The sequence below is a fragment of the Ornithorhynchus anatinus genome, chromosome 19 (assembly GCF_004115215.2).
Source record: "Ornithorhynchus anatinus isolate Pmale09 chromosome 19, mOrnAna1.pri.v4, whole genome shotgun sequence".
In the NCBI taxonomy this organism is placed as follows: Eukaryota; Metazoa; Chordata; class Mammalia; order Monotremata; family Ornithorhynchidae; genus Ornithorhynchus; species Ornithorhynchus anatinus.
In genome coordinates this window covers 33,438,147-33,452,537 of record NC_041746.1, presented here as the reverse complement: position 1 = coordinate 33,452,537, position 14,391 = coordinate 33,438,147, and the positions used below count along the sequence as shown (strand labels likewise).

Here is a 14,391-nt window from a genome sequence, read left to right as displayed (position 1 = left end):
TACATTTCTTTGCTTATTCCATCAATCGATCACATTTATTGAGCTCTTACTGTGTGCAGAACACTGTTAGTATTGCTCGGGAGGGTACAGCACAACAGTTTAACGGACACATTCCCTGCTTACTACGAGTTTACAGTCTAATCTAATCTAATACTTAGGTTGTGAGCCTCATGACGTTTCCATTTTTTCAGTGAAGTAGGGAGCCAGGTCTTTAGGGGCAAGGGATGGGGAAGGCAGGGGGCAGGGGGTTTGATGGAGTTAAACGTCTGGAACAGCTGGCAAAGGGTGACAGGCATGGGTGTCAATAAGGAAGGAGAAATAACTTTGCAGGTCAGAGTTAAAGCACGCAAGGATGAACTTGGGGGAGGATGGAGTCGGCTTAATATCTAGACTTCAGCCGGCAGCGGAAATCCCACCAGTCCTTAGCTCTTAGTACCTAGCAAGCGCCTAATACATGCCGCTATTAAAACCGGGAGTCCTGGAGCTAGCTCCAGGGAGCAAGGGGCTCAGTAAACAGGAGGTTGCGGGGTGACCGGCTGGTAGGGTGGACACGAGATCCCAGCTGGAACCCCTCTCCTTGGTCCCTCTCTTTCGACTCCTACCCAAATCTACCCGACTCTGCCCCTTGTCAGCTGTGTGACTGTGGGCAAGTCACTTCACTTCTCTGTGCCTCAGTTCCCTCATCTGTAAAATGGGGATGAAGACTGTGAGCCTCACGTGGGACAACCTCATTCCCCTGTATCTATCCCAGCGTTTAGAACAGTGCTCTGCACGTTGTTAGCGCTTGACAAATAACATTTATTTAAATCCATCGCCCGGTCTCCCACTCCTGGGCAGTGCCGCGCGGAGGGCGCTGCGTCCTCGCTGCCCTGCAGAGGGCGCTGTGGTCCCGATCCTGCAGGGAGCGCAGCGCCACCGCGGCCACGCAGAGGGCGCGCACCCGCCGCTGCAGTGCAGGGGACGCTGTCGTCCCTGTGCCCGCAGAGGGCGCTGTGGTCCCGTTCCTGGCGGAGGACACTGCACTGCTCCTCGGCTGCCGTGCAGGGGGCGCTGTGGTCCCGGTCCTGGCGGGGAATCGCGACACTGCACTGCTCCTCGGCTGCCGTGCAGGGGGCGCTGTGGACCCGGTCCTGGCGGGGGTCGCAGTACTGCACTGCACTGCTCCGCGGCTGCCGTGCAGAGGACGCCGTGGTCCCGGTCCGGGGGACGCTGCGCTGCGCTGTTCCGCGGCTGCCGTGCAGGGGGCGTTGTGGTCCCGGTCCTGGCGGGTAATCGCGACACTGCACTGTTCCCCGGCTGCCGTGCAGAGGACGCCGTGGTCCCGATCCGAGGGACGCTGCGCTGCGCTGTTCCGCGGCTGCCGTGCAGGGGGCGCTGTGGTCCCGGTCCTGGCGGGGAATCGCGACACTGCACTGTTCCCCGGCTGCCGTGCAGGGGGCGCCGTGGTCCCGGTCCGGGGGACGCTGCGCTGCGCTGTTCCGCGGCTGCCGTGCAGGGGGCGCTGTGGTCCCGGTCCTGGCGGGGAATCGCGGCACTGCACTGCTCCCCGGCTGCCGTGCAGGGGGCGCCGTGGTCCCGGTCCGGGGGACGCTGCGCTGCGCTGTTCCGCGGCTGCCGTGCAGGGGGCGCTGTGGTCCCGGTCCTGGCGGGGAATCGCGGCACTGCACTGCTCCCCGGCTGCCGTGCAGGGGGCGCTGTGGTCCCGGTCCTGGCGCGGGTCACAGTACTGCACTGCTCCTCGGCTGCCGTGCAGGGGGCGCTGTGGTCCCGGTCCGGGGGGTGGGGGGGGGGGTCGCTACACTGCACTACAGTAGTGCAGTGCTCCCGGGCTGGCGTGCAGGGGGCGCTGTGTTCCCGGTGGGCGCGCGCGCGCCGCCTCCCTCTTTCCCTCTTGTCGGTGTCGGCGTCGGGGCGGGATCCGCCTCCGGGGCGGAGCTTGGGACTTGTCCCGGCGGCGCTGCCTGCTCTCCCTCCGCCGGCCGCTGCTCCGCCCGCTCCTCCGGCCCCGCCATGCTCTACCCCGAGGTCTACCGCGATGAGGCTGCGGTGAGTCCCGCGCTGCGGCCCCCGCGCCCCGCGCCCCGCTCCCCGGCCCTGCGGGGTCCCCGCCGCCGCCGCCCCGCTCCCGGACAACCGTCACCGGCCCGCAGAAATAGCCCCTGCCCGCTCCACCAACCACGGCCTTCTCCGCCTCCTCCTCCTGGGCCTGAATCCCCTGCCCAACCCCAACCCTCCTCTTCTTCCTCCTCCTCCTCCTCGGCCCAAACCCCCTGCCCACCCCTCGACCGTCGTCTTCTTCTTCCTCTTCCTCGGCCCAAATCCTCTGCCCAGCCCTCGACCCTCCTCCTCTTCTTCCTCCTCTTCCTCGACCCAAATCCTCTGCCCACCCCCGACCCTCCTCCTCTTCCTCGGCCCAAATCCTCTGCCCGCCCCTCGATCTTCCTCTTCCTCCTCCTCCTCTTGCTCGGCCCAAACCCCCTGCCCACCCCTCGACCCTCCTCCTCTTGCTCCTCCTTCCTCGGCCCAAACCCTCTGCCCACCCCCCGACCCTTCTCCTCCTCCTCCTTCTCCTTTTCCTCTTCCTCCTCCTCCTTCTCCTCCTCCTCCTTCTCCTCCTCCTCCTCCTCCTCTTCCTCGGCCCAAACCCTCTGCCCACCCCCCGACCCTCCTCTTTTTCCTCCTCTTCCTCGGCCCAAACCCCCTGCCCACCCCTCGGCCCTTTTCTTCCTCCTCGGCCTAAACCCCCCTCCCCCCTCCCCAGCCCTCTCCCCCTTTCCCTCCTCCTCGCCCTTCAGTGATAATAATAGTAATAATAATAATAAATAATAAGCCCCCCCCCCCCCCGCTCCTGCTTCGTGACCTGCCATTGCACCCTCTTCTTCTTCACCCTTGAAGCCGTCAAGCCCCCGGGGGGCAGGGGAAGGGGCCGAGGTTTCCAGGGGCGGGTGGGGTCGTCGCAGCCTGTGCACTGTGCTGAGCGTTGGGCACACACACCCGCCCCCCGCCCACCTGCCTGCAAGGAGCTTCCATTCCGGCCCTGAGGCCAGAGTCCCCAGGAAAACAGAATAAGTCAAATATAGTGCATCATCGAATATTCGATCTGTACACACTCTGAGGATGGACATAAATCAATTCGTTCCTATACTCTGCCACGTCTCCTTTCCCTATTCTAATAATACTAATTATGGCATTTGTTAAGCTCTTCCTATGTGCCGAGCACTGTTCTAAGCACAGGGGTAGTAGTAATAATAATAGTGGCATTTGTTAAGCACTTACTTTGTGCTAAGTGCTGTCCTAAGTTCTGGGGGGAGGGGTGGCGGGATACAGGGTGATCAGGTTGTCCCATGTGGGGCTCACAGTTTTAATCCCCATTTACAGATGAGGTAACTGAGGCACAGAGAAGTTAAGTGTCTTGCCCAAAGTCACACAGCTGGCAAGCGGCGGAGCTGGGATTAGACCCAATGACTTCTGACTCCCAAGCCCGGGATCTTTCCACTGAGTCACGCTGCTTCTCTGGGGGCGTTACAAGGTGATCAGGTTGTCCTGCGTGGGGCTCACAGTCTTCATCCCCATTTTACAGATGAGGTAACTGAGGCACAGGGACGTGAAGTGACTTGCCCAAGGTCACACAGCAGACAAGTGACAGAATTGGGATTAGAACCCACCTCCTCCGACTCCCAAACCCAGGCTCTTTCCATTAAGCCACGCTGCTTCACAATTTTAATGTGTCTCTCTCCTCTTGTAAACTGTAAGATAGTTGCGGGCAGGTATCTCGTCTACCAACTCTGTTGCATCGGGCTTTCCCAAGTGGATGGTATAGGGCTCCACCGATGGTAAGTGCTCAATAAATAGCGTTGGTTAAGTGCAGAGGAATTAATCAAATTCGAGGTTCTGATCTTCATCAGTGTCATCAGTCAATAGTACTTCTTGAGCACCTGTTGGGTGCAGAGCACTGGACTGAGTGAATGGGTGAATCCAGTAGAGTAAGTTAGTGATCCCTGCCCCCAAAGAGTCCACAATATAGCCGAGGGGAAGCAGACCCTAAGGTAAATTACAGTAGGAGAAAATAATAGATTGTATTTGCACTTAAGTGCAATAGAGTGCCAAAGTGCTGATAGGGAAATTGGGAAGATAAGAATTTATTGGGGAAAGAGAGGAGATGGGATTTTAGGAGGACTTTGCACTTTGCAGGCAGGGAAGACATGGCCCTTCTTCTGAATTCCTTGGTTGGTTTCAAAAGTTTTGACCAGAGAGGTAGACATGACCCAAAAGCTTTTGCCTCAGGCTGAAAGAGGATTAAAAAGTGAATGGGAATTTAAATTGTGTTTGTTTAATCTCCTTCCAATTGTCCACAGTATCTATGTTTACACTTCTGTAAAATGGAATTGTTTAGGTTACTTCTTTAGTCTGTTTGGGTTTTCCAATTTGTTTACTTTGAGCCACTTAGCTATCAAAGTTTTTGGACTTTAAAAGAAGACTGAAGTAAATGGGGCAGAAGCCAGGTGGTGCAATTACAGGATTTTTCAACTCAGGTTTTCAGGTTGCCCCTCATATTCACAGGGTCAGGTTGGATTGGGACTTCCTGGCATTGACTTTTCTCAGGTCTCGACCCTACTGAGGCTTGACGCTGGCCCAAGGACTGTGAATGGGCACCTGCTTGGGCGGTCACCTGCCCGAGGCCTGGGCTGTGGATGGTCATCTGCTTCCGGTGTCATTGGCCAGTAGGTTGCTGGCACCAGATGGCACCTTCCAGGCACGGGCTGTCTTTCATGGGCCAAGGCATGAGCCCTGATCTTCTTTGTTTTCCTTGCTGTCTGCCCTATGCATCTTGGGTGCCAGGAGCACAGGCAGTGCCAACCTCCTGTGGGTTGAGGGTTGTTTAAGGGATGGATCTGAGCGGTGCCAACTGGATGAACCCATGCGGCAGGAGAGGGATATTGGGCATAGAGAGCCCTTGTGTCTTCTGTCCCTCTCCCCCCCAGCCTGCCACCTCCAAGACGTCTCCCCCAGGTAGGGAAGAGGTTCTTCCAAGGGTTCCATTTTGTCGGCTGGCCATTGTCCCAGTTGTTTGACCAGTTGGGTCACTCTCTTCCTGTGGGCAGAGCGCAGGGCGTGGGGAGGGCGGCATTTGGGCGCCAAGCATAGGGTACCAATCCAAAGGCCATGCCCCACCCCATTTCCCTTCCACCCACCCACCGACCCAGTCTCTGAGAGCCCTTCCCTTGGACGAGTTGCTCCCGCCGCCGGTCCCCCACCCCCACCACCCCAGCCGAAGGGCAGGTGGCATTGCAGCCGAATCTCCAGCCCTGGTTGCCACTGGGAGTTAATTACAGGAGGGATGCATGGCTGGGCGGAAATGACACGGGAACTCAGCTGGGTGGCTCCGTTTTCCATCAGACAGTAAAGACCAGTCCCTTCCCCTCCATTGAGCAGCCCCTTCCGTGGTTAGCTGGGGTAGAAACTAGTGAGTAGCTGGAAGATGAAGTAGGCATCCATAGGGGAGGCTCAAGGGTGCTTTCCCACTGTGGCTTGTTGGCAGGGAGGCTTTTTCAGGTGGATGTTGTCATTGCCTATTAAGATGAGTAGGTATTGTGAAAGCCTCAGAGGGAAAGCAAAGATGTGAACTCCCTGCTTGTGTCTGGAGTGACAACTGGCTAGGACTTTGGGCGGGAAGGGGTGGGGAATGGAGGTTTGAAAATGTCTGCTGGTGCTGTTCACCATAAAGACCCAGCAGTTCTGTGCGGATACATTTCGTCCCCTGCCTCTCTCCCCCGTAGAGGTCCCGGCCCCCTGCCCCTGCACTACAGAGGCCGTGTAGCATGATAGTGAACCTCCCTCTCCCGTTGGGTGGTCAGTTCCAAGAGTTGGGAGGGGCAAGGACCATGTGTCTTACCAGGCCTGGGACTCCTGCATGCCCCATGTGAAGATTAAACTCCCTCCCTGAATCCACCAGACCACCGCTCTTCCCATCTTCAAAGACTTTTCCCAAATCCCACCGCCTCCAGGAAGCCTTCCCTGCTGAACTCCCAACACCTCCAGTCATGCCATCCCAGCAGCCACCTTTAGCTCTTCAGTGTTTAGTTCCCTCCTCAGCACTGAAGAACACGAAGATTCAACTGCATTCTGTGTTTGGTTTTTTTTCTGGTCATTCATCTGCCATATTCATATTTGTTCTTCCTCTTACTTCTACTCCTTGTAAATAGCTTTGTTGATGTGTCTCTCTCATTCAGCTGTAAGCCCCCTGGGGACAGGGGACATATGTCCAACTTCTGTTGTGTTCCCTTAAGCTCCCAGTCCACTGCCTTGCACACAGGGGGTGCTCAATAGAAGCCATCGATGAAGGGAGTTTGCTGGAAAGATGGCTGGGTGTGGGTGAATTTGGAGGGCAGGAGAGGGGTGTTGATGTGGGGAATGGGCAGCTCAGCGCCCCCATCCTCCATCCCTCCTCCCCCATTCCCCTGAAGCCGAGATCATCTACCCCAGCTCCCTTCTCTCTCTGGGTATTTTCTATGTCCAGCAAAGACCGCTTGGTCTCTGTTGGCCGTGAATGGAGCCAGGGCAATAGCTGAGAGCAGGCCGGGTCCTGGTGTCCCTGCTAACCTGGAAAGCGAAATAGCACCCCAAGGCCTGCCAGCAACTGGCCACGGGAGTTGGGCAATTTCACATGGTTTAGGGCAGGACCAGAGGCACAAGCAGGCGAGAGAGACAAGGTTCCTTTAGCGGCTTTCATGCTCATTTCCCTAATGGATGGGTTCTTGAATCATAATCTTCTCTAAGAGTGCCAAAAGATTTTAGAGTGTGCCTGTCTCTTTTCTCTCCAGGATTTCAGTTATTTCCTCTTAAAAAGGGAGCCACCCTGAACGGGCAGTGCTCTCTTTGACGGAGAAGGCCCCACCAACCCTTGGTTTTCATCCAGGGAAATCACAGGTCCCATTCCCAGCTGGTGGGGGTTTGGGATTCTGCTCCGTTCTGACCACCTGCAGCCATGCTGGCATTTCTGGACTTAAAACACACGTCTTTGATACCTAATCACAGGGCTGAGTTGGAGCATTAATTATCTCCGGAGTCATTAATACTGGAGTCAACAGCGTCGCCTGTCAGGGACGAAGCCTCGGATCAGAGACTTCCGGATTGAGAACCTGAGCAGAGGAGTCGATGACAGTGCTAGTGGCTTGTGGCTTGGCTGTTGGTGGTGTCTGGCGCCTGGGCCTGCCTGTTGTGTTACCTCCCACTCCCGGGCAAGGAGTGCCCCAAGTGACTAGACCGGCAGAAGTAACATGGCAAAGCGCTCTCAAGGTCCTCACCCATGTTAGCCGGCCGGCTTGGGGGCAGAGCCCTGGACTAGAATCCCGCTGTCCTGATTCCTAGAGCCATGCTCTGACCATATGGAAGGGCTCCGTTCGCCTGGGTATGGATTGTGCTCTGATGAGCTCGTTCTCTGTTTTCCCCTTGGCAGGTGCAAGATTACCATGGCTGTAAGATCTGCGACCCCTACATCTGGCTCGAAGATCCTGACAGTGAACAGACTAAGGTAATGGCCAAAGACAAGACCCAGAACTCGATACCATTAATGACCCAGAGGCTGGTGCTCCTTTTTTCAACCTTCTCCTTCCCTAGCCCCATTTTCTCTAGAGGGGTAGGGGTTAATTGGTGACGACAAGTGCCAGCCTCCTCCCAGAGCAGCACCCCCTGGGCAAAGGTGGGTTAGGGCCATGCCACGTAATCAGAGGGTGGGGGAGGGGTTTTCGACTTCAAGCTCACAAACACCTTTTGCTGTATGCGCGTGAGGCCTAAAGTTGGGGTGGTGACTGTGGCCCTGAAAGGATGGAATCTTCTGCCTCTCATCTTCAGCAAAGGGTGAAGGAAAGAACAGAAGAATGAGCAGCAGCAGTGTGGGTCAGACCGGCGTCTGGCCAGTCCAAAAATCCCAGGTTCATTCATTCATTCATTCATTAATAGTATTTATTGAGCGCTTATTATGTGCAGAGCACTGTACTAAGTCCAACAGTGGCCACCCAGGTGGGGTTTGAAGAGCCACGGGATGCGTTCCCAACACACAGCACTCTCTTCATAATTGTGGAGGTGCCAGTTGGCTTCCCCCACTGTCCCACCTAGCATCCATCCATTCACAATTTCCGTACAGGCTGTGAGTACACCATAGCCTAGGTGGTGCATAAGTCCTGAGGTGGTAGTTGGGGAATGTAATCCGGGAAAAATGGCAATAGTGCTTCTTGACTCCTTCAAAGAACTCTAGCAGATTCTGTTTCTCTCTACAGGAACCATATTGCCTCTCTCCTGACAGCAGTATTCAGAAATCTTTGGGTGGGTGGGGTTTGTGTGGGTTTGTGTACATGCATGAGTGCTCTGGTTTTCCTTTGCAGTGAATCGTTCTACAGGTGATCTGACCCTTCTGGGAACATTTTTACTTTGACAGTTCTTTCTTACTCCGAAACCAAATCAGTAGACACCATGCAAAAGTTAGTATTAAAAGGTTTCCGGACTAATGGATTTTGGCAGCCCCAGAGTCCATTAAAGGTGTTATTTCTAAGATCGTATTTCATTGAGCAATTTTTAAGACAGGACAGGGGATATCAAATAAGAGCTGGCAAACTAAGCCCCAGGTAAATCAGCAGCAGCAATCTGTTATCTTTTTCATAACTGGGATTCCTATGAATTTTCCAAATGAAGATGGTCAATCAGAAATGTAAGGTCATAAAGTTAAGGTGAGAATGAGTTTCCTCTTCTTCTTCATTATCATCATGGATGTACAGAAATAAGGAAACATTCCAGAGAAGTAAAAGCCACAATCACCATCCCTGAAGACCTTACAAGTTCACTGGGGAGGCAAGACTACACAGATCATAGGGAAAAGAACATTAAATACAAGTGATTAAAAGACACAAGGATGCAAATAAACAGACTCATGAGTACCAGGTTGATGGAATAACATGACCTGGAACAGGCAGATCAATCAGGGAAGGCCTCTGAGAGGAGGTGACTTTTTAGGAAGCTTTTGAAGGGGAGGTGGTGGTTTGGCAGCTTAGTTGGAGAAAGGCAAAAGAGATGGCATTTCAAGGAAGATAATTAGAAGGTGAGCAAATCCTATTAGAGTTGCTTGGAGCAATGCAGACGGCTTTTTTATTAAACGTTTTTCAGCCTGGAGGGGAGGAGGAGAGGTGAGCATGTTTCCTCCGTGGATGCTGAAAGCAGCATATGAACCGTTTATAAGCACAATTTGCAGATTTTATTAGCTGGGCGGATTGCTGTGGCATCTCGGTGGTAGGTTCAGAAAACCCTTTGCTGCTTCTTGCCCCAGAGGTGGACAGCTGGGGATTCTGCCATCCAGATAACCCAGTCTGAGCTCCAAGGTGTGTTTCTCCCTAAATTGGCCCAGAATCCCCCCGGGCCCTCTGAATCCCTCCCCTGCCCCCTAGTTCCAGGAGCTGGGGTCCTGGTGGCGGCCACTGACTGTCACCACTTCCACTGGGAGGGAGAGCTTGTCAGAGAAGATATGAGATGCACATAACCTCTCTGGGCCTCAATTTTCTACTCGGTAAGAGGGTGATTCATTCAATAGTATTTATTGAGCGCTTACTGTGTGCAGAGCACTGTACTAAGCGCTTGGAATGTACAAGTCGGCAACAGATAGAGACAGTCCCTGCCCTTTGACGGGCTTATAGTCTAATACCCACTCTCCCTAAACACTTGGGAAAGTACAATACAGCAGTTTGCAAGGGTGTTCCCTGCCTACAGTAGTTTACAGTCCGGAAGGGGAGACAGGCATTGAAATGAATTATGGACCCATGATTAAGTGCTGTGGGGCTGAGGGTAAGGTGAATAAAGAGTACAAATCCAAGTGCAAGGGCAACACAGAGGGGAGAGAGAGTAAGAGAAATCGGGATAGGGAAAATGAGAGCTTAATTGGGGATGACTTCTTGTGAGAGATATGATTTTAATATGGTTTTGTGGTTGGGGAGAGTGGTGGTCTGTCATATAAGAAAGGAGAGGGAATTCCAGGCCTCAGGGAGGACATGGGAAAGGGGTCAGCAGCAAGATCGATGATGATAAGATACAATGAGTAGGTTGGCATTAGTGGAGGAAAGTGTGTCGGCTAGATTGTAGTAGGAGATCAGCAAGGTGAGACGAGATGGGGAGAGCTGCTGGCTTTCAAGCCACTCGTAAGGAGTTTTTATTTGATGCAGAGGAGAATGGGCAACCACTGGAGGTTTCTGAGGCATGGGAAAACTCGGACTGAGTGTTTGGTAGAAAAATGGTCTGGGCAGCAGGGTGAAGAATGGACTGGAGTTGGGAGGAGACTGGAGACCAGGAGGTCAGCAAAAAGACTGATGCAGTAATCAAGGTGGGGTAGAAGAAGTGCTTGGGTCAGCATAATAGCAGTTTGGTTGGAGGGGAAAGGATGGTTTTTAGTAATATTGTGAAGGTAGAACTGACAGGATTTGGTGACAGATTAAATATGTGGGTGGAATGAGGGAGATGAGTCAAGGATAATGCCAGGGGAACCAAAATACAATGGAATAAAATACCCATTTCCCTTCTTTCTTAAACTGCGTGCCCCTGGTGGGATACAGGTGGCCACCTCTGTGAAGTGCAGTGTTACTTCATAATCATAATAATGGTATTGATTGAGTGCTTACTATGTACCAAGACTTATGCTAATCACTGGGGTAGAAATGAGATAATCAGGTCAGATAAAGTTTGTGGTCCATACAGGGCCCATAATCCAAGAGGCAGGAAGAGCAGAGGTGTTACTCCTGTTTTACAGATGAGGAAACTGAGGCCAAGAGTAGTTAAGTGGCTTGCCCACAGTGACACATTAGGGCGGTGGCAGAGCCCAGTTCAGCCCTCAGCCTCCACGTGGTGAGCCAAAATGGGCTTCTTTCCTCCCCTGCCATTGGTGGCACAAGGTGACGTCTGGTGCGGGAAGGCAGGGTCAGGGTCCAGACTCCGGCGACATCCACTGTTTCCCCCTCATACTTGAGATTGGGAGGCAGAAGCCGAAGTCGGTCCTTGGGAGCTGACTGTGGGACCGTGATCGAGCTTGTGTTCGGCCAGCTATTACACAGAGTGCTTCTCTTCCCAGGCATTCGTGGAGGCCCAAAACAAGATCACCATGCCCTTTCTGGAGCAGAGCCCGGTCCGCGGCTTGTTCAAGGAGAGGATGACCGAGCTGTATGACTACCCCAAGTATAGCTGCCACTTCAAAAAGGGCAAGAGGTGAGTGGCTCTCTAGGGATTAGGGAAGAGCAAGTTTGCTGTTGAGGCCTGTTTTCAGAGTTTGCCAAATGGTGGTGCTAGGAAGGCACTTGAGTTTTATAAAAAGGGTTCATTTGTGAAGCCCTATTTGGTCTCTTTAAAATTGCTGAGACTTTGAGCTCTTCATTAATCTGATAGCTCATGTCATAAGTAAGCATTTGCCTGCTGTCTGCCTATGTCGTGTGCAAGGCGGGAGAGACAGACAGACAGACAGTAACCGACCTACCAACCCCAGGCCATTCTGGATTCTGCCTCTCCTCCAAAGCGTCACATTCAGAAAACAGTATTGTCCTGGTTTTGTGTGCAGGGTTTGCATGTCAAACTGCTTTTGCAAGACTATAAGCTTCAAGAAGCCTGCCCTGAGTAACGCTTTCTTCTGTCCTCCAGGTATTTTTATTTCTACAACTCAGGACTGCAGAACCAGCGGGTGTTGTACGTGCAAGACTCCTTGGATCAGGAGTCCAGGGTATTTCTGGATCCCAACAAGCTGTCTGATGACGGCACTGTGGCCCTGAGGGGTGAGTGAACGGATGCCACGGCACTTGGGGCTGGGCTTGGCCGGTGATAAGCAGGCACTGTCCAGAGGTGGGAAGTCCTGGTCACCTTAGCATCAGCAATCTCACAATGATGGCAATATTTATTATTAGGTGCCTCACACCAATCATAAGAGTAATAATTGTGTTATTCGTTAAGCACTTATTATGTTTCAGTCACTGTAATAAGAGCTGGGGGGAATACAAGCACATCAGGTTAGACACAGTTCCTGTCCCAAATCAGCTCAGTCTTAATCCCCAGTTTAGAGATGAAGTAACTGAGGGCTAGAGAAGTGAAGTGACTTGCCCAAGGTCATACAGACAATTGACAGAAGCAGAATTAGAACTCATGAACTTTTGATTCCCAGGCCCTTTGCTCTATCCATTAGACCATGCTACTTCTGCATGTGTGCTAGCACTTTGCTAAGCACCAGGGTGGGTACAAAATAATCAGATTGGATACAGTCTCTGTTGTTCATGGGGTTTGATACCTTCCCTTCTGCATGGATTGTGCAATTGGATGTGTACCACTTAAGCACTTTGATACTCCTCCCAGCCTCACAGTACTTACGTTTTTATTCTCATGTTCTACTATGTCCCCTATCCCTAATCTATTTTAATGTCTCCCTCCCCCTGTATACTATGCTCCTTGTGGGCAGAGATCGTGTTGTAATATACTTTCCCAAAGGCTTAGTTCAATGCTCTGCACACAGCAAGCGCTCAATAAGTACCATTGATTGGGTTAATTGTCTATAATCGGTGGGTAGAGCAAGTAATTTTGTTTCCATCTTACCAAGTAGAAAACTGAGGCCCAGAGGGAGGTTATGTGACTCACCCAAGATCACCCAGCAGCCTGGGATATAGGTGGAATGAGAACCTGTGTCTCCCAACTTCCAGACCCAAGCTCTTTCCCGTCTCTCTCAGCTATTCTGCCTCCCAGAAGTGTTGGAAGTCATCATAAGTGAGGCTGACTCAGAATAGTCCTTGTATCCTCTTAGGTTGATGGGGGAAAGTTGTTAGTGTAGGGTGAAGCCTTCTGTAATGAAAGTCAAATCACTCCAGATATTCTTAAGCAATTCTGCAGGTTTCTAGAGTCCCCAGTCCTTTAGATCTCTTCCAAATCTACTCATTGGTGGACTGTCATCCAGGAAAGGGCTTATCTCCAGCCACCATATTGGAGGCATCTTCCGATTGATCCCTAACGCTCTAGACCATAAGCTCATTGTAGGCAGGGAATGTGTCTGATTATTGTTGTGTTATACTCTCCCAAGCGCTTACTACAACACTCTGCATACAGTAATCGCTCAATAAATACAAATGAATGATCAATCCATCAACTGGACACTCCTTTTGTGCAAAAGTCTGTAATAAGCACTTGGGAGAGTACAATAGAGTTAACAGACGTGGTCATCTCTCTTGGAGATTTTAATCTAGCGGTTACACAGTCTTCTCAGTGATTACCATTTGTTGACCGCTGTATATTGAAAGTAAAGCTGATGAGTCCTCCCCACTACCATAAACACAGTGGTGGGACACATCTTCCCCTCTTCACCCTAGGTGTCTGAGCAGTGCTCACCCGCATGCCACGGGACTGGCAAATGTGTCCCACAGTAGTTTTATGGACAGATCCAAATAGATCCTATCTGAAACACACTCCGTGGAGGCTTATTGTACGAGGAGGAATGCAGTGTAGGAATAGTAAATAGAAGTGATGGGGTCACTCTGGTGCTCTGCACCCGTTAGGCACTCAGGACATACTGGAGATTGACTGACTGACCAGCCCATTGCAAACGGCTGGTGTCTGTTGTCACAAGTTCCCACCGAACAACCGTGTTTGTGCTTCCTCCCTTCCTCCCTCATGCGCCACAGGTTACGCCTTCAGTGAAGACGGCGAGTATTTTGCCTATGGGCTGAGCTCCAGTGGCTCTGACTGGGTGACCATCAAATTCATGAAGGTGGACGACCTGAAAGAGCTCCCGGACGTCCTAGAACGGGTCAAGTTCAGCTGCATGTCCTGGACCCACGATGGGAAGGGGATGTTCTACAACAGTTACCCGAAGCAGGACGGGAAGAGCGATGGTGAGCTGAGCCTCATGTGGAGGCTGGCCTGCAGAGTTCTTGTGAAGGGGCTGCCCCAGTGACCTGGCTCAGAGGCCTCGGGCAGGTGTCGGACAGGCCGCAGAGGACCCTCTGCTAGTCTGACTAGTGAATGGCCTCATCCCTCCAAAATAGGGCCCGTGACCCCTCTCCGAGCCTCCACTTGAGTTAAGTTCGGGTGGGAGCTTTCTGTAAACCAGCAGCAGATTGTGGGACGTGCGACTCTCACAGGGGTGAGACTGTGAGATTGTGGGACGTGCGACTTCTCAGAACACGCAGACTACTCAAGCTTTCACTGCAGTTAGACTGGGTTGCCCGTGGTGGGGGTTTTTGTTGGTTTTTTTTGGGGGGGTGTTTGTTAAGTGCTTACTGAGAGCCAGGCACTGTACTGCTGGCGTAGATGCAACGTGATCAGGCTGGACACAGTCCATGTCCCACATGGGGCTTACAGTCTAAATCTTCATTTGACAGATGAAGTCACTGATGT

The 14,391-nt window shown here is 52.6% G+C and overlaps 1 protein-coding gene across 1 annotated transcript in view; it reads left to right on the top strand.

Annotated features, from left to right (window-relative positions):
* The first annotated feature begins 1,907 nt into the window (after positions 1 to 1,907).
* Positions 1,908 to 14,391, top strand: part of LOC100074208 (prolyl endopeptidase) — a 53,595-nt gene continuing 41,111 nt past the window's right edge. Inside the window, exons 1-5 of the mRNA XM_029047327.1 lie at positions 1,908 to 2,046; positions 7,457 to 7,531; positions 11,102 to 11,235; positions 11,662 to 11,792; positions 13,677 to 13,886. Of these exons, the coding sequence (XP_028903160.1) occupies positions 2,011 to 2,046; positions 7,457 to 7,531; positions 11,102 to 11,235; positions 11,662 to 11,792; positions 13,677 to 13,886 (586 nt within the window). The 5' untranslated portion in view covers positions 1,908 to 2,010. The remainder of the gene's footprint in view (positions 2,047 to 7,456; positions 7,532 to 11,101; positions 11,236 to 11,661; positions 11,793 to 13,676; positions 13,887 to 14,391) is intronic.